The sequence below is a fragment of the Mesoplodon mirus genome (genome assembly GCF_964341445.2).
Source record: "Mesoplodon mirus genome assembly, chromosome: 13".
Lineage (NCBI taxonomy): Eukaryota > Metazoa > Chordata > Mammalia > Artiodactyla > Ziphiidae > Mesoplodon > Mesoplodon mirus.
Genome location: NC_138989.1, coordinates 31,482,534 through 31,502,774, shown reverse-complemented (window position 1 = coordinate 31,502,774; position 20,241 = coordinate 31,482,534). Strand labels below are relative to the sequence as shown.

General features: G+C 38.7%; 1 protein-coding gene across 3 annotated transcripts in view; it reads left to right on the top strand.

Annotated features, from left to right (window-relative positions):
* Positions 1 to 20,241, top strand: part of PTPRM (protein tyrosine phosphatase receptor type M) — a 748,579-nt gene that overhangs the window by 430,098 nt on the left and 298,240 nt on the right. For all 3 annotated transcript variants that reach the window (XM_082641116.1, XM_082641117.1, XM_082641118.1), the window contains exon 9: positions 6,652 to 6,761. In XM_082641116.1, the coding sequence (XP_082497242.1) occupies positions 6,652 to 6,761 (110 nt within the window). The remainder of the gene's footprint in view (positions 1 to 6,651; positions 6,762 to 20,241) is intronic.

Below are 20,241 nucleotides of genomic sequence, written 5' to 3'. Positions count from 1 at the left end.
TTCAGACGGCATTCTGAAACATTTTCATAGTTCAGATAAAAATTCAGCCCCAAATAGAGGCTGCCCTTGCTGTTCAGCACAGTGCTGAGAAATTACCTCATTAGCTCGGTGGTCATGTAATAGATCATGCTTTTCCATAGGAACAATGCTATAATTGGATATGACCTCAGTAACCAAGAATTTAATAAATAGATAGTGCATGTCACCAGCAACTCATCACAAAAAGCAAATATACAATTGCATTAAGCCTCTAAAATAATTTAAAATGGTAAAATGACACCTGGAATCCCATAGCATAGGTATAAATGTGCTTTTACACTGATTATACAGGGGACTCTCATGTACAATAATGAGTCCGTGTAGCACATAAAATACAGTGGTAGTTTATCATATATTTGGTTTAAAATTCATTTGCCAGGCATTAGAGTAAGTGGCAAACAACCTGGGGAGCCACTTACTTATTCCTGGGAAAAATAGATTTCACCTTTTTCTCTTTAAACAGCTGATTATGATCTTTATTGATTGTAACGTGTTAAATGTTTATCACAACACTATTTTTTCATTTAAAGAGCTGACAAAGTATTTTTGAGTGTTGATGACCTATGCAACACCAGGCATATTGCTATAAAATAAAAACATGGAAACAGCCAGAGTTAGTGGGAAGCTCGACCACATCTTCTCTTTTCTTTTTTGTAGCCCATCAAGTCCTGCCTGTGTCGGTTGCTCTCAAGTAGTTGTTTTACTACAGTTTTTTCTGTGAGAAGTATAGTTTGATATGAGTCACTCAGTCTAGGCTGAGCATGGAAGCCCTATCTCTATTTCTTCCAGCTCTTCCTTGTCTCCCAGGAGAGACTCAAGAAAGTTTCAGCACTGTCAGCAGGTCTTTTCTGGCCCCTTCCTCCCCTGCATTTTTGTATTTAATTTGGTCCTAACTCCTGTTGTTGCTACTTCCAAAATATTAGATTGTTCTTTTTTTTGACTTAATTATTTTTATTATATTTCTGTTTTTCATATGAAGAAACTAAGTCAGAAAAGTGAATGGCAAACCCAGATGTCTGGTTCCAGAAACTGTGGCCTGTACTTCTATGTGCCAAAGTACTTCTGAGTACTTACTAATATGATCATTAGTATTCTAGAGGCCGTATTTATATAAACATTGATATTACTGTCTATTCTATCTTTCTGCCTTGAGGTATTTTTTTACAATCTTTTTTTAATTGAAGTATAGTTAATTTACAGTGTTGTATTAGTTTTAGGTTTACTGCAAAGTGATTCATATATATATATATATTCTTTTTCAGATTCTTTTTCATTAAATGTTATTAAAGTATAGTTCCTTGTGCTCTACAGTAGGTTCTTATTGCTTATTTTATACACAGTAGTATGTATCTGTTAATCCCAAACTCCTAATTTATCTCTTCCCTGCCCCCTACCTTTCCCCTTTGGTAACCATAAGCTTGTTTTCTATGTCTGTGGGTCTATTTCTGTTTTGTCAAAAAGTTCATTTGTATCGTTTTTTTAGATTCCACATATAAGTGATATCATGTGATATTGGTCTTTGTCCGACTTACTTCACATAATATGATAATAGATTGTTCTTTTCTCTCAACTTCCACTACCTCTATCCAGATTTTATGCTGAAATTTCTGTAGTAGTTTCTAACCTTTTATTGTTCCAGCTTTGTCCAATTCCAGTGCCCTCTACTCGTTCCCTAAACTCATCTCTAAAATACAGTTGCGTCATGTTACTCTCTCCACAGGAGCCGTCAGTGACTCTCTTTGCCCATACCTCGGTATTCCAGGCTCAGGCTCTAGACCTGGTAGCTCTTCCTCCCCGCCAGCGCATCCTGCAGAGACGTGCCCTGGGTGCTGGTCCTGCTGCCACACTCCATGCATCCTGAGTGCTCCCTCACTGTCTGTCCTCCTCTGCACATCCTCCCCACCTGGCTGCCTACATTCCATCTCCCCCACGACCCTCCAAAGTTCTCCTCCAGTTCAGGTCCTTCATGAAGCTGTCTCCAACTCTCTCACCCTCATTCCTCTCTCATCCTTCTGACCTCATTTGCACTTGACAAGATTTTTAAAAATCTGAGCCTTAATTTCCTCATCTGAGAAACAAAAATAATACAGTTCTCCAGCATATTAGGGTTAGAAACCATTTCCATCAAGTGCTATTTGTAGCTGCAGAGAGCGGCCTTTTAATAGGTAAGCGTTATTATTGTTATTGTAAGAATTCAGAGGAACTTATCATGACCCTTTCTTGTTCTCTCATTATGTTATATATAATTTTTTCCTCTTAACTGTAAGCCACTTGAGAGAAGAAGCCATCTAATTTTCTTCTATAGCAATTTACGTGGTATTGAGTAGGTAATAAGCACTCAAAATACTTATTAGTCTTTAAATAAAATAGTAAAATTTGCTGATAATCATTTAATCCAGGCTTAAATCAACAGTAGTGTTTCCATCAATGAGAGAGGAAAGGCAAGGGCAGTCGTTTCTAGAGATGAGAGATGTTTTGCTGAAGCATGAACTCACCAATACTTCTGGGTTTCGAATTGACAGGAGCTAATAATTCTGTTAAGTGCTGTTAAAACATAAGGTTAAATAAGTCACTTTTTTGTTTGTGTGTTTAAATTATCTTGCTAGTCCCTGGAGTTGGGGCATACATTACTTCCAAATAAAAATCTATTGTTTACATAGCACACTGGCATCCAGTTCATTAGAAAAACTTTGATTTCAAATTATTCCCTAACAAGAGCAAAAGAAAAAAAAGACTTCAAATAAGACAGAAATAGAAAAATTGTTAATACCTACCGAGCTTGAAGAAAAAAGAATTGAAGTGTCACCTTACTTATCTGCCATTAACAAAGGCTACAATTTGTTGTACATCGTGAGTTTTATTGTAGTGTAATATTTTTATTGAAATATTATTTATTTCATCAGAAAATATGTGGGAAAAAATTTTCTTTTTATTACTGTTAAGAGTGTCACTAGACACTATAGGGCTCAATTTAGATATTATGGTTCTATATCCCAAATCATGAATTCCTAGAACTTCTAAAAAAGGCACCAGACCTAAGTTCCTGAGGAAACTGGTGAGGTACCAGTTTCCCTGATTTAACTGACTCTTCTGGTATTTTAATTCACTTGATCTGTTCCTGACCTAACAACAATTATATGAATCCCATTTAGGTTTTCCTGTTATTAACATTTTTATGATTACAAGCCCTCCAGTACATTTTATTACATTCATCCTTTTAAAATATCCTCTGTTCAACATAATTTTGACAATCTCTCTTTTTTTTATTTTACTCTCATTTATACTAATCAAATGAAACCAAAGATTTGTTTTTTTCTAAGTTTTCACCCTCTTTACATCTGTACATAGATTACTAAATATTTTCAATTCAGAAATATTATCACAAAATAATAGAACCACACATGCATCATAATTATCTTGATCCTGTGAGGAACCTGATGACATCAAAATAAACACTTTCAAGATCAAAAGGAAGAGACTTAGTAGAGCTTTTTTAAAAAAAAAATTATTTTATTTATTTATTTTAAAATTTATTTATTTTTGGCTGCATTAGGTCTTCATTGCTGTGCATGGGCTTTCTCTAGTTTCAGCGAGCAGGGGCTACTCTTCGTTGTGGTGCACAGGCTTCTCATTGCGGTGGCCCCTTTTGTTGTGGAGCATGGGCTCTAGGCGTGTGGGCTTCAGTAGTTCTGGCTTGCGTGCTCAGTAGTTGTGGCTCGCAGGCTCAGTAGTTATGGTCACGGGCTTAGTTGCTCCACGGCATGTGGGATCTTCCTGGACCAGGGCTCAAACCCGAGTCCCCTGCATTGGCAGGCATATTCTTAACCACTGCACCACCAGGGAAGTCCGAGACTTAGTAGAGCTTTCTCTGGCATGGCCCATCGTAGTCCAACTTCTGATTGTGATGCGCATTTTAGTCTCAGAGCCCAGAATCCAAATTTTCTTAGAGCTCACCGGTGTTATCACTTCTTAAATACCTTGTTTCTTTGCTTCGATATAGTTTCACATCAATTCCTTCAACCTAAGACAAACGATTATTTTCACATTTATATATTTTTTAGAGTTTGGACATTAGGGATCAACTTACTCCAACTTCCTCATTTTAGAAGTGAGGCAACTGAGACCTAAGGAGGGTCCGTGAATTGCCCAAATTTCACAGTTTATTCACTGGAAAATCTTAAATCAGAACCCAGGCCCCCCATCTGAATCAGTGATTTTTTTTTCTGCTGAACTCTCCTTAGCTCTGTTTAGAATAACTATCAATATAAATGTCCTAGATCTACCTTTAAGGAGCCCCTCAACTAAACAAATGTGTATTGCCTATGAGTCCTTTTGTAATTCTGGTCAGTCTTTCCAGTCTGAAGAGATCTCACCAACCCTTAGAGGGCTATTCATACCCTCCACAAGCTAACCAAACATTTCTTTAGCCCCCATCTTTTAAACTTTATTGAGATATGTTTATACAGTCATGAGTTGATTTGTGTTGTTTCTACTTTTTAATTATTATGAATAATGCTCCTCTGAATATTTGTGTACAAGCCTTTGAGTGACATGTGTTTTCAGCTCTCTTGGATATATACGTAGGAGTGGAATTGCTGGGTCATATGGTAAATTTATCTGTGTTTAACTATTTGAGGATCTGCCCGACTGTTTTCAAAGTAGCTTTGTGATTTTACATTCCTACCAGCAGTGTATGAGGGTTCCACTTTCTCCACATTCTTGCCAATACTTGCTATTATCTGTCTTTGGATTATAGCCATTCTAGAGGGTGTGAAGTGCTATCACACTGTGGTTTTGATGTGCATTTTCCTGCTAGCTAATGATGTTGAGCATCTTTTCACGTGCTTATTAGCCATTTGTATATCTTTTTTTGGAGAGCTGTTTATACAGATCCTTTGCCCGTTTTTAATTGGATTATTTATCTTTTTATTGGGATTTCATAGTTCTTTATGTATTTTAGATACAAGTCTCTTGACAGATACATGATTTGCAAAAGCTTTCTCCCTTTTTGTGTGTTGTCTTTTCACTTTCTTGGTAGTGCCCTTTGAAGCACAAGAGCTTTTCACTTTACTGATGTACAGTTTATCTATATTTTCTTTTGTTATTTTTGATTTTGGTGTCATATCTTTGAAACCATTGCCTAATACAATGTCATGAATATTTACACCTATATTTTCTTCTAGGAGTTTTGTAGTTTTAGCTCTTATATTTAGCTCTTTAATCTATTTTGGTATAATTTTCGTATTTGGTGTGAAGTAGGAAACCAACTTCGTCCTTTTATATGTGGATATCCAGTTGTCCTAGCACCGCTTGGAAAAATTATTTTGACCCCACTGAATTTTCTTGGCACTTTTGATAAAAATCAATTGACTATAAATGTGAGGCTTTATTTCTGTACTCTCAATTCTGTTGTACTGATCTATCTGCCTATCCTTATGCCAATATCATGATGTCCTAATACTGTAGCTTTTTAGTAAATTTGAAATTGAGAAGCCTGAGTCTTCTCAAATCACTTTTTGATTACTCACACCGTCACCAAAAAGTTTGATCGCACCATCCCCAAATATACGTATATTTATAGGTAGTACAAATATACTAGTTTATAAATAGGATAGGCACACTAGACACTAAATTGTGTATCATATCAAGCATACTCAAAAAACTTAATTTAAATGAATATGAGATAAATGATATTTTAAAAATAATATTGTATGTTATTTTTTAGAAAATTGGCAAGTACATTGCTATCTTCCCTTATGTCAGTTAGATTTTCTTGCTAATCAAAAGGTGTTACATACTCTAGGTTTTAAAAAATGGCATCAAACTTTCCCAAATCTGTTTTATTATTAATAAATAAAATGAAATATTTTTTAAATATTTCATCTACATCACATCTTTGTAGAACTTCTATTTTGTATGTGCTTTTCATAGACATATTAAATATAAGTCCAGGAGTTCATATATATTCTTCTTTGACATGCCTTTATCACTCAGTGTTATGGTTATAGAATTCATCCATGATGATGTATAAAGCTGTCATCGATTTTCAGTCATTTTTGTATTTTATTGAGTGAATATAAACTAATTTCTTAAACTATTTTTTGTCTCCAATTTATTAGTTTTATTTTAAAATGCTACTATGCTGACATCCTAGTCTATGTCTCCTAGTACATATGTGCAAGAATATTACTAGGGAATATACCTGAGGTGGGATTATTGGGTCGTATGACATGTGCCTCTTTAACTTCAATGAATACAGGCAAATTATTTTCCAAAGTAGCTGTACCAATTTATGGTCTCACAAGCAATGTGTGGGAATTCGCATTGCTCCACATCCTTCTTTATTTCTGAAGCATAAAAAAGTTTATTTACAAGATGATACTGAGATTTGTCTAATTGATTCAAACTTTTTAGAGGAAAATGTGATGAAATTCTTTTCTTTATAAAGACAGTATAGCCAAAATGGTTTTAAATTGCAGGTTTTTGCAAGAAAATGGAATATATCTATTAAAATCTTACACCTCAATAGAGAGTTAAAAACCTGTCAAGTTTAGAAAAATGTATTTTGTTTTTGGTTTACTTAAATATGTATCGATTTTTCCCCCCTTCTAGTTCCAGGTGCTGTTCTTACTGAATCCATCCAAGGAAGTACCTTTGAAGAGAAGATATTTCTTCAATGGCGAGAACCAATTCAAACCTATGGTGTCATCACTTTATATGAGGTAGTTGTATACATTTGTTAGTAATTTGTTTTTTACTGTAACTTCTATGATAGCTAGACTATCTAGTATTTAAAAATGCATAGTAACATCATGCCTTTTAAGAAGTTGAATACCTTTAATAATTATAATGGTTACTGAATAGAAGCAAAAAAATTAAAAATGAGTTTTCAAATTATGTATAATTTCAGGATGTATATTCACAATGATTTAGATGCTTCCAGATTACATGTTATTGTATGTAAAGCCACACCATAATATAGTTTAAAAATCACCTTTGTTAAAAACAGTAAGTGTTCTGTCATATACATTATTTAGGAGGCAACCATGGCATCCTGTTCTTGCCAGCTCTAAAATATTTTACTCCTGAATTATAGAAGAACGCTGATGATCCAATTAGTGGAGTCGATAGACATTGTCTTGGGAGTAACAACAGAATAATGTCTTCTGGTTTCTTAGCATTAGCAAAACAGCCTTTAGACTTCTGTGACATAGTTTTGTCTACTGGTAGATAGCAGAGAAGAATTCGATGACTTGTTCAGGGAAAAAAATAACAGCAATAGCGGGCTGGCAGTCATCGTCACATCTGTATGAGCGTGATTTCACTCTGCCTATTGTCATAGAAACAAGCAGGTGCATTTTTTTTTCAAGCTAGCATTTATGTGAATGCAAATTCAACAAAATTATATGTTGTTAGGTTTCTAAAATCCGCAGCCATTCTTCCTATGGGACCTCTACCTGAATACCTTTCAGAGCTACTGACAAAGCCGGAGTAGATTGGCTGTCAGACAGTCACCATTGGTGAACCCTTTCCCTGACCCAACTAGCCTCACAGCTATGTTTCCTTGTACCTTTTGAAAATTGGTATTGAAATGCAAAAAAAAAAAAATTGTTGTTCATCAAAAGCTAAACAAAGTAAGAGAAAAGAAAAGAAGTTGATTTTCACATTAAGTTATTATGCTTTCCTTGGCTGCTTCGTTGTAAAAGAATCATGAAAATTCATGGCTCTCTTTGGTAGGGTTGTTTTTTATAATCAAATCAAACAAGTTCATTTTTTTTCTCAGTGATCAGAACCTTTTAGTTAATATTTTTGGCCCCATGACCATTTTTTAGTTCTGTTTTGTGGATTCTTACCTCAGGCTAACAGAATATTTTACTAGAAAAGATACAGTCTTTGAAATCAACATTAAGTACAAAGAAATCAGTCCACCTCTCCTGAAAGCCACATGTTGATATCTAGACAGACAGAAAATAAAGGTGAGATCCTTTCTTTCTGATCCCATGGAGCATAATATTCGTGTAATAAGTAACTTTAATGTGAAAACAATAGGAAAAGCAGAGCCCATCAATCTCTCTGATTTCAGCAGCCAGGATGTCCCTCCTAGCTGAACATTGATCTAAATGCTACTACAAAGGGGATGTGTGAATGTCTTGTAAGTCAGCATTTTAAAACTCAAGATATAGGTAAGAAGAGCAGGTTGGTTGTTTTTTCTAGGCACCAAAGGGAAAATGCCAAATGTGTGAATCCGGCTTAAGTGATAAGTTTCTGACTGTCGAATCTTTCTCTTCTTTTCTCCATGTTTCCTAGAAGTAGGAAGGAAGGTATTCCAGATCCCCAAGGTGGGCCTTAGATGGTGTCTGTGCAGGGAGCTCCTCTTTGGCTAAAACACACTGCACCCTGGGGCTCACCCAGCCTGTACCTGAGTCTGCAGGAGACCCAGCTTCCTCCTGGTGCAGGGCTGCTGGTGAACCAGACCAGTCCCCTCCCTGGAGGACCACAGTCCCCTGGGACAGACATGCTAAGGAAATAAAACCGTTGCCCAAAGGGAAACCAAAACCTTAGGAACAGTGTATTCATGGAAACACATTTGACTGTAGGTCAAAACTGGAAGGCAAGATACGTTATCATAGTTGGAAAAAGCTTACTAATAAATGATAGGGGTGTTTCTTGAGGAGCACACTTGTATGGTTTTTTGAAGGAGAGGAGAAAAAACAGAAGGAATGTTGTAAATGCTGTAAGTGAATGTGCTGTGGGTTCATGTTATTCCCAAGTTCTCTCTTTACCTCTTAAGAGAGATATACCAGATCATTAACGATTGGAAAATGCTGACAATGTCATCTTTTGCCGGAAGTTATGGCTCTGACGGCACTAAAGCATCCTTCTGGCCTCAGTTCTTTGTCCTCCCCATCCTCAGCCTTCTCAAACTAGCCTTCCTTCCACTTGTCCCCAGCTGTGTTCTAGCCTCAGCCCTTCTCGTGCCTTACCTCCTGCTCAGCCGTTTCATGCTATCTGAGACATCTTCCTAAAATCTGGGACTGGTAATTACACTTTTCCTCAATAGCTATCCAGATTTTTATTTTATCAAATTATAAATGTAGTATTGTTCTCTGAAAGGATACTTTAAGTACAGAAGTGTTCAAAATAAAATGTCTTTGCCTCCCAAATTCACTTTTCAGAGGTAACTACTATGAACAACTAGATGCATGTGCTTCCAAAATTTTACAAGGTAGAAATTTATAGTGCAAGTACACTTATGAATATACATGGATAAAATTTAATAAATGTTAGCAAACCCAGCATTTTATTATAAGAATAATATGCCATATAAGACCCCCTCCACATCATACAAAAATAAATGCCAAATAGTTCATGAACTAAACAGAAAAATTAAACTATAGCAACACTATAAGAAAAATAAGGAAGACGCTTTTGTAATATATCTTGACATAAAACCAGAAGTCATTTAAGAAAGATTGACAGATTTGGTTATATAAGAATTTAAACTTCTGAATGATAGAAAATGCCACAAAGTAAAGTCTAAATAACAAACAGAAGACTTGGGGAAATTATTTTCAACATTTATAGCAGTCAACTGGCTGGTGGCTGTAATTATAACACACTTGATACAGATTGATAAGAAGTAGACAACACTCCATTAGAAAAAATGGGTGAAGAATAAAAGGAGTTGATTCATAGGAAAAAAAATCTGAATGGCATAAGCAGATGAAAAGATAGCTACCTAACCTTACCAAGGATTAAGAAGTGAAATAAAAAACACTTCGGAAAGTTTAAGTTGGTGCAAATCCAGTGTTAAGGGGTGATGTGGTGAAATTTGTGTACACAGACCGTTGATGGGGACATACAATTTTGCAACCTCTCATGTAGACAATTTGGGAATATCTATCAAAATTCAGACACTGCATGTCAAGCCTGTTTAGGGAAGTTTCTCAGTCAGTAATACTCCCAAATGCACAGGGATGTATGTCCCAGTATTTTCATTGTACCCCAGTGACTTTATATGGCTCATGATTGCTTAGTGAATCAACTCCAAATTCCTGGTCACAAGAGTAACACACCAACAAGCTTTTGAAAAACACATTTAGTATGTATAAGGTATTAGAAGAGAACAAAATATAAAGATCTTCTGTCTCTTCTACTAGAAGTGAGCAGTCCTATCAGCAGCTAATTATAGAAAAGAATGAAATGAGGACCAAATGTCTGCCTCGTTGCAGCGTGTGCAGGGTTGTCGGGCGCATAGTAAAGGAGAACAGTCTGGACTCATCAGCCCACTGGGGTGTTGACGGATGGAGAGTTGAAAATACCTCAAGACCCCCCACCTGGAGAGTGGGGCTCAGTGAATCACTCTCCCCTGAGACAGTTCACAGGGTGGAGAGAGGGAGAATTGAGGGGCCTTGTTTGCTGTCAGTATTCAAGGCCATACATGGTACCATCCCAACTGATACTTGTTACTGCATCTCCCATGATTCTCTGCTGGAACTGAATGAGCCATGTGTATGGAGTTTTCTTTTCTCCATGAACCTTCTGGTTTTTCACACCTGCTTCTGCTTATCCGCTTCTTTCCTCCTGACTGCCTCCCCTCATTCTCCTCCTATGGCACTTCTGCTTATCTTTCAGCATTTCAGTCAAATTTTGAACTTTTCCATGGAGCATCCTAGGTTCTTGCGTCCCCTGGAATCTGATTTACTGGTTGGTTCCTTTGATTGCTTGCCCCTCTGTTGAAGGACTGTATTTAAGGCTGGCTGGCATTGCAGCCTGCTCACACTCCCTGGAAGATTGATTCCCCTTGTGGTCAGAGATTATGTGTTAATTCCATTTTGGTTCTCCAGAATTTGAGACTTAGAGGAGGGAAAGAGGATGCTGGAGTATTTCAGGCACTGACCTACCAATCAGAAGGCATCCGATGTGAGCAGCAGCTGACTCCACCTCACCCAACTGATCTAACCCCACATATGTTGTCTGCATGTCGGTTTGCTTTCAGCGTGGGCATCCCATCAAGTCCTTGGGTCCACCCTGGAACGTCGGTGTTCTCCATGGAGGCATCATTAGAATCACCTTGGCCCTCAGCCAACAAAACGGCCAAGTGTGAGCTCAGCCCCAGACCTCCCTCCTGGGAGTCTCCCAATGCTCGTCCTTGGCCTGGTACTTACTAGGCACTTAATAAACATGCTGAATGAACAGTGAAAAAATAAATACTGAAAGTACATGTTGCATTTCGATGTGAGCGTGGAGCTGGGTGCCCTTCAGAAGTACTGCTCAGGAGGACAGATGCTTACTGACCATCAGCTGCGCAGGCAACGGAGTTCTAGGGTCAAGTTCACTGTGTTCCTGAGGAACCTTTTTATTCCTGGAATTCAGACTCCCAGGGCTCTGGATGGGTTTGAGGGGGAATCCATGAACTTTCTGACATTCTGCGTCCACTTGGACACAACATAGTTGCTTGTTAGGGATTTGTTAGAGGTGAGGGAGAGGATTCACGATTTTTAAGAGCAGCGTATACGTGCTTTGTTATGGGTTGGGGAGAGGATCTGTGCTTTTTAACAAATTATCAAGGACTGTGACCGAAAGAACCCCAGTGTAGCTGATCCTGCAAGGCTGTGGCTGGAGGCGAGTACAAACCCATCAGCAATGGTAAAACAGCAAGTCCTCTGATAATGCATTTGCTTTTTGCTTTGCAGAGCAAACGTCCTTCTTGCTGCACCATGAGCATGTGTGTGAGTGCGTGCACATACCTGCTCTCCCCGGAGTCTTTAGGAAAATATATACCGAGTGCCAAATATTTACTGATCACAGTGGGATCAGAAAGAAGAATAAGCTATCACTATTCAGAAAGAAGAGACAACTGTATGACAAGTTTCAGTTCCTTTGGCATGTTTAAATCACAATTTCAGACTACAAAGAGCTCTTACAGCTCTCCATGATTTATTGCCGAATGGATGGTAGGGACACAGTCACAACAGCCGGTGTTGAGCAGATCCAGTGATCGTTAGGACGGGTTTGGGAAGGCTTTATGGATACGTAGAATGTGAGCCCCGGCTCGAGACATGGATGGACATGTTTTTGGTTCCAGTCTCAAACTCCCGGCAGCATCTTTGAAAGCATTTCCTTCTTAACACACTGTGTTCTTTTGATTTCTATGACAGCTGTCTCTTTTGGCTTCTCCCTGCTTTCTGGCTCTCCTTCTCGGCCCTATATTAAATATCAGCGTTTCCCCAGGGACCTCATCCAGTCCTGAACCGTGATGTTCCAACACTGCTCACCCCCAGGTCTCTACTTCCAGCCCAGACCTCTCAGCTCCCAGCCCTATGTCCTACATGCTGTGTCCTCCTGACTGTCACAGGCATCTCGACCTTGACATGCCCACCCCCCAGCAGTTAACTTCTCATTCATTCCATCCCATTTCAGTAAGCAGGACATCCTTTGCTCAAGCCCAAACATGGAGCCTGTCTTGGATCCTCCATCTATCCCCACATCCAGTCCATCACTGACTTCTGCTCATGTTGACTCTAAAACTTGCTGATTCTTTTCATGTATTTCTCTCTTCATGGCCCCACCCTTGGTCCAAGCCACTGCCTTCTCTCACCTGTGCTGTGGCCTCACCCATGGCCTCTGCCAGGGCTCCTAGGGGTCCTCCTACTACCTTTGATGCCCCCTTCAAGAAAGCAACACTCCACCTGGCAGCCAACGTGATCTCTTTATAAGGGAAGTCAGATCATTTTATCTTCACACTTAAAATTGTTCAAAGGCCCCTGTTGCATGTCTCCACACTTTCTCCCTTGGGGTACAGAGCGCTGCAGGGAATTGCCCCTCGCTGGCTGGGCTGCAGCCACAGGGGCCCTCTTTCTGTCCATCATCTGTGTCCAGGATGCTCCTGCTTCATGGTCTTAGTTCATGCTTTTCTTCCCCAGACTCCTAGCCTGGCTGACTCCTTCCCAAGTTCAGTTAACTGTCATCTCCTCAGGGGACTCTTCCCCGGCCATTCTGAATGGCTGAGCATGGGTCCCGCCCCCAAATCCCCTTCATCTTAGCATCCTGTTTGTTTCTTCCATGGCACGTAGTGTTTAAAAATTATTAATTTACTGGATGTCTCCCCAGCTCCTCCCCAGCCCAGTCCAGATTCTTGGTCGCCCGAGGGCAGGGCCTGTGTCTTCCTGCTGACTGCAGTGCTCGTGCTCACACAGTTCAGTCAGTATTTGAATGGCAAGAGTGAATCTGAATTCATGGTGGAGGAAAGAGGGCAGAGTTAACTCTCTCACATTCCAAGGAGGTGAGAGTTTATAAGCAAAAGCAGCGTCAGAAAAGCCCAGTGTTTGTGGGGCAGTAAATCTTTGTCCCCTGACTAGGAAGGAAGAAAATATGCTGTCATTCCATGTGAACTTCTGCCAGTGTCCTTGTCCCTGTGGTGAGCCACAGCCACCCCTGCCTCTGCAGGAGACCCTCCAACACTAGCAGCCACGTGGCTGACAGAGTCTTTGAATGAAAAGAATTGAGGACAGTCTCAGAGACCTCTGTGACAACATTAAATGCACCAACATTCGAATTATAGAGGTCCCAGAAGAAGAAGAGAAAAAGAAAGGGACTGAGAAAATATTTGAAGAGATTAGAGTTGAAAACTTCCCTAATATGGGAAAGGATATAGTCTATCAAGTCCAGGAAGCACAGAGAGCCCCGTACAGGATGTCTCCAAGGAGAAACATGCGAACACACATATTAAACAAACTATCAAAAATTAAATACAAAGAAAAAATATTAAAAGCAGCAAGGGAAAAGCAACAAATAACATAGAAGGGAATCCCCATAAGGATAACAGCTGATCTTTCAGCAGAAACTCTACAAGCCAGAAGGGAGTGGCAGGACATATTTAAAGTGATGAAAAGGAAAAACCTACAACCAAGATTACTCTACCCAGCAAGGATCTCATTCAGATTCAATGTAGAAATTAAAACCTTTACAGACAAGCAAAAGCTATGAGAATTCAGCACCACCAAACCAGCTTTACAACAAATGTTAAAGAAACTTCTCTAGGCAGGAAACACAGGAGAAGGAAAACACTTACAATAACAAACCCAAAACAATTAAGAAAATGGTAATAGAAACATACATATCGATAATTACCTTAAATGTAAATGGATTAAGTGCTCTAACTAAAAGACACAGACTGGCTGAATGGATACAAAAATAAGACCTGTATATGTGCTGTCTACAAGAGACCCACTTCAGACCTAGAGACACATACAGACTGAAAGTGACAGGATGGAAAAAGATATTCCATGCAAATGGAAATCAAAAGAAAGCTGGAGGAGCAATTCTCATATCAGACAGAATAGACTTTAAAATAAAGACTATTATGAGAGACAAAGAAGGACACTACATAATAATCAACGGATCGATCCAAGAAGAAGATATAACAATTGTAAATATTTATGCACCCAACATAGGAGCGCCTCAGTACATAAGGCAAGTACTAACAGCCATAAAAGGGGAAATTGATAGTAACACAATAATAGTAGGGGACTTTAACACCCCACTTTCACCAATGGAGAGATCATCCAAAATGAAAATAAATAAGGAAACACGGCCTTTAAATGACACATTAAACAAGATGGACTTAATTGATATTTATAGGACATTCCATCCAAAAACAACACAATACACTTTCTTCTCAAGCACTTATGGAATATTTTCCAGGATAGATCATATCTTGGGTCACAAATCAAGCCTTGGTAAATTTAAGAAAATTGAAATTGTATCAAGTATCTTTTCTGACCACAACGCTGTAAGACTAGATATCAATTACAGGAAAAAAACTGTAAAAAATGAAAACACATGGAGGCTAAACAATACACTACTAAATAACCAAGAGATCACTGCAGAAATCAAAGAGCAAATTTAAAAATACCTAGAAACAAATGACAATGAAAACACGACCACCCAAAACCTGTGGGATGCAGCAAAAGCAGTTCTAAGAGGAAAGTTTATAGCACTACAGTCCTACCTCAAGAAACAAGAAACGCCTCAAATAAACAACCTAAACCTACACCTAAAGCAATTAGAGAAAGAAGAACAAAAGAAACCCAAAGTTAGCAGAAGGAAAGAAATCATAAAGATCAGATCAGAAGTAAATGAAAAGGAAATGAAGGAAACAATAGCAAAGATCACAAAAACTAAAAGCTCATTCTTTGAGAAGATAAACAAAATTGATAAACCATTAGCCAGAGTCATCAAGAAAAAAGGGAAAAGACTCAGATCAACAGAATTAGAAATGAAGAAGGAGAAGTAACAACTGACACTGCAGAAATACAAAGGATCATGAGAGATTACTACAAGCAACTGTATGCCAATAAAATGGACAACCTGGAAGAAACGGACAAATTCTTAGAAAAGCACAACCTTTCGAGACGGAATCAGGAAGAAGTAGAAACTATAAACAGACCAATCACAAGCACTAAATTGAAACTGTGATGAAAAATCTTCCAACAAACAAAAGCCCAGGACCAGATGGCTGCACAGGTGAATTCTATCAAACATTTAGAGAAGAGCTAACACTTTTCCTTCTCAAAATCTTGCAAAATATAGCAGAGGGAGGAACACTCCCAAACTCATTCTGTGAGGCCACCATCACCCTGATACCAAAACCAGACAAAGATGTCACACACACAAAAAAAAACTACAGGCCAGTATCACGGATGAATATAAATGCAAAAATCCTCAACAAAATACTAGCAAACAGAATCCAACAGCACATTTAAAAGGTCATACACATGATCAAGTGGGGTTTATCCCAGGAATGCAAGGATTCTTCAATATATGCAAATCAATCAATGTGATACACCATATTAACAAATTGAAGGAGAAAAACCATATCATCATCTGGGCAGATGCAGACAAAGCTTTTGACAAAATTCAACACCCATTTACAATAAAAACCCTCCAGAAAGTGGGCATAGAGGGAACTTACCTCAACATAATAAAGGCCATATATGACAACCCCCCAGCCAATGTTGTTCTCAATGGTGAAAAACTGAAAGCATTTCCTCTAAGATCAGGAACAAGACAAGGTTGCCCACTCTCACTGCTATTATTCAACATAGTTTTGGAAGTTTTAGCCACGGCAATCAGAAAAAAAAAGAAATAAAAGGAATCCAAATCGGAAAAGAAGAAGTAAAACTGTCATTGTTTGCAAATGACATGAAACTATACATAGAGAATCCAAAAGATGCTACCAGAAAACTACTAGAGCTCATCAATGAATTTGGTAAAGTAGCAGGATACAAAATTAATGCACAGAAATCTCCTGCATTCCTATACACTAATAATGAAAAATCTGAAAGAGAAATTAAGGAAACACTCCCATTTACCACTGCAACAAAAAGAATAAAATACCTAGGAATAAACCTACCTAAGGAGACAACAGACCTGTATGCAGAAAAGTATAAGATACTGATGACAGAAATTGAAAATGATACAAATAGATGGAGAGATATACCATATTCTTGGATTGGAAGAGTCAACATTGTGAAAATGACTATACCCCCCAAAGCAATCTACAGATTCAGTGCAATCCCTATCAAACAACCAATGGCATTTTTCACAGAACTAGAACAAAAAATTTCACCGTTTGTATGGAAACACAAAAGATCCCAAATAGCTAAAGCAATCTTGAGAAAGAAAAACAGAGCTGGAGGAACCAGGCTCCTGGACTTCAGACTATACTACAAAGCTACAGTAATCAAGACAGTATGCTACTGGCACAAAAACAGAAATATAGATCAATGGAACAGGATAGAAAGCCCAGAAATAAACCCACGCACCTATGGTCAAGTAATCTATGACAAAGGTGGCAAGGATATACAATGGAGAAAAGACAGTGTCTTCAATAAGTGGTTCTGGGAAAACTGGACAGCTACATGTAAAAGAATGAAATTACAACACTCCCTAACACCATGCACAAAAATAAACTCAAAATGGATTAAAGACATAAATGTAAGACCAGACATTATAAAACTCTTAGAGGAAAACATAGGCAGAACACTCTATGGCATGAATCACAGCAAGATCCTTTTTGACCCGCCTCCTAGAGAAATGGAAAGAAAAACAAAAATAAACAAATGGGACCTAATGAAACTTAAAAGTTTTTGCACAGCCTAAACGAGACGAAAAGGCAACTGTCAGAATGGGAGAAAATATTTGCAAATGAAGCAACTGACAAAGGATTAATCTCCAAAATATACAAGGAGCTCATGCAGCTCAATATCAAAAAAAAGAAACAACCCAATCCACAAATGGGCAGAAGACCTAAATAGACATTTCTCCAAAGACGATATACAAATTGCCAGTAAACACATGAAAGGATTCTCAACATCACTAATCATTAGAGGAATGCAAATCAAAACTACAATGAGGTATCACCTCACACCGGTCAGAATGGCCATCATCAAAAAGTCTACAAACAGTAAATGCTGGAGAGGGTGTGGAGAAAAGGGAACCCTCTTGCACTGTTGGTGGGAATGTAAATTGATACCGCCACTATGGAGAACAGTATGGAGGTTCCTCAAAAAACTAAAAGTAGAACTACCACATGACCCAGCAATCCTGCTACTGGGCATATACCCTGAGAAAACCATAATTCAAAAAGAGTCATGTACCACGATATTCATTGCAGCTCTATTTACAATAGCCAGGACATGAAAGCAACCTAAGTGTCCATTCACAGATGAATGGATAAAGAAGATGTGGCACAAATATACAATGGAATATTACTCAGCCATAAAAAGAAATGAAACTGAGTTATTTGTAGTGAGGTGGATGGACCTAGAGACTGTCATACAGAGTGAAGTAAGTCAGAAAGAGAAAAACATACCATATGCTAACACATACATATGGAATCTAAAAAAACAAAAACAAAAACAAAGCAATGATTCTGAAGAACCAAGGGGCAGGACAGGCATAAAGATGCAGACATAAAGAATGGACTTGAGGATACGGGGAGCGGGAAGGGTAAGCTGGGACGAAGTGAGAGAGTGGCATGGACATATATGCACTACCAAATGTAAAATAGATAGCTAGTGGGAAGCAGCTGCATAGCACAGGGAGATCATCTCGGTGCTTTGTGACCACCTAGAGGGGTGGGGTAGGGAGGGTGGGAGGGAGACACAAGAGGGAGGAGATATGGAGGTATATGTATACGTTTAGCTGATTCACTCTGTGATACAGCAGAAACTAGCACACCATTGTAAAGCAATTATACTCCAATTAAGATGTTAAAAAAAAAGAAAAAGAAAAATTTAGAGAAGAAGGTGTAGGCAAATCTTAAGCGCAGAGCTCAGAAGTCTGAACTTTGTCCCGTACGCATTTATATCCCATTGAAGTTTTTCATAAGGCCAGTCCTTATGCTAATTATACTGCATCATCACTACTGGGTTGGGTCTCCCCTTACCCACCAGACTGCTACCTTCCCCCCGGCAGGTGCTGTGTTTGAATCACCACATGAGACACCAGCCCAGAGTACAGTGCTTGGCTCACAAGAGACGTGCAGTGAACATGCTGTGAATGAGGGAATTAATAAATTTGGAGGAGCAGTTATGTTGTCACAGCTTAGATCTGCCTTCTCTATCTCTTCTCTGGAGCTCTCAGGATGGAGTTCAAAGTGCGCAGCTAAGCGCATAGCAGTGACGTTGAAGTCCCCTGACAGCAGCTGCTGGTGGATCTGGTCTTGTCTCTTGACTCAGAGGAACCTCGTGAGGGAAGCCCATGAGAGGGTTAACAGCAGATCTGCTGCCTGACTCTGATGGTGTCATGCACGGCGGTGATTAATATATACAGCAAACATTTTCTTGCCAAAGCGTAGTTGACTCAATCTAAATATTGTTTCAGAGAGGTCTCCTTAATTATAATGACATGCTATAAATATAAGAAGAAAGAATGTCAATTATCACTTGGTATAATAACAGTGTTAGTGTTCATGCACATAAATTATGAGTAACTTTAACCTATCTAAAAGCAAGAAAAGTGCTCAGGTTTGCAATTTAAAACTTTTGAATGTGCCACATTTAAAAATTATGCCTTTACAAGGAGGAGAAGTTAGTAATCACCCCTAAAATGCATGTTCTTGAAGAGTTGATGAACTACTTAGAGTGACATTTTTTTTTTTTTTTTTTTTTTTTTGCGGTACGCGGGCCTCTCACTGTTGTGGCCTCTCCCGTTGCGGAGCACAGGCTCTGGACGCACAGGCTCAGCGGCCATGGCTCACGGGCCCAGCTGCTCCGCAGCATGTGGGATCTTCCCGGACGAGGGCACGAACCCGTGTCCCCTGCACTGGCAGGCGGACTCTCAACCACTGCGCCACCAGGGAAGCCCTAGAGTGAAATTTTTTAAAACATCATTTGAAAGGGCAAAATTTAAAGACATCTATGTTATATTTATTTTCACACAATCCAGACTCATCCAGGGTAATTTGAACACCTGTCATGTGGCAAACATAAAGCTTCCAGAATTGCACTGTGTCCAAAATGGAAACTGCTAGTCATTCAGAGCAAGTTAAATTTAAATTTTAGTTAATTAAAATAAAATGACTCACAGACATAGAAGAGATACTTACGGTTACCAAAGGGGGAAGGGAGGGAGGGATAAATCAGGAGTTTAGGATGAACATATACACACTACTATATATAAAATAGATAACCCACGAGGACCTACTGTATAGCACAGAGAACTATACTCAGTATCTTGTAATAACCTATAATGCAAAAGAATCTGGAAAACAATATGTATATATGTATGTATAATTATACAGTCACTTTGCTGTATACCTGAAAGTAACACAACATTGTAAATCAAGTAACTTCAATTTTTTTTAATGATTTTAAAAATAATAAAATGAAATAAAATTTTCAGTTCTGCAGTCTCACTGGTCATGTTTCTAGTGCTCTGTGGCCACTTGTGGTTAGGGGCCACCACACTGAATAGAGCAGAATAGAACATTCCCATCCTGACCTATTGGACAGCATTGCTCTAAAGAAAAAAGTAAATAGGACACATTGCAAACACCACAGTCACAGCATTAAAGGCTACTGACACACATCTAGGATTTATTTTTGGAGCAGGTATCTTTGCCCACATTAAGGAAAACGCTTAAAAGTGCCCTTGTTCCCAGCATACGATAATCCTATTCAGGGCAAAATCAGA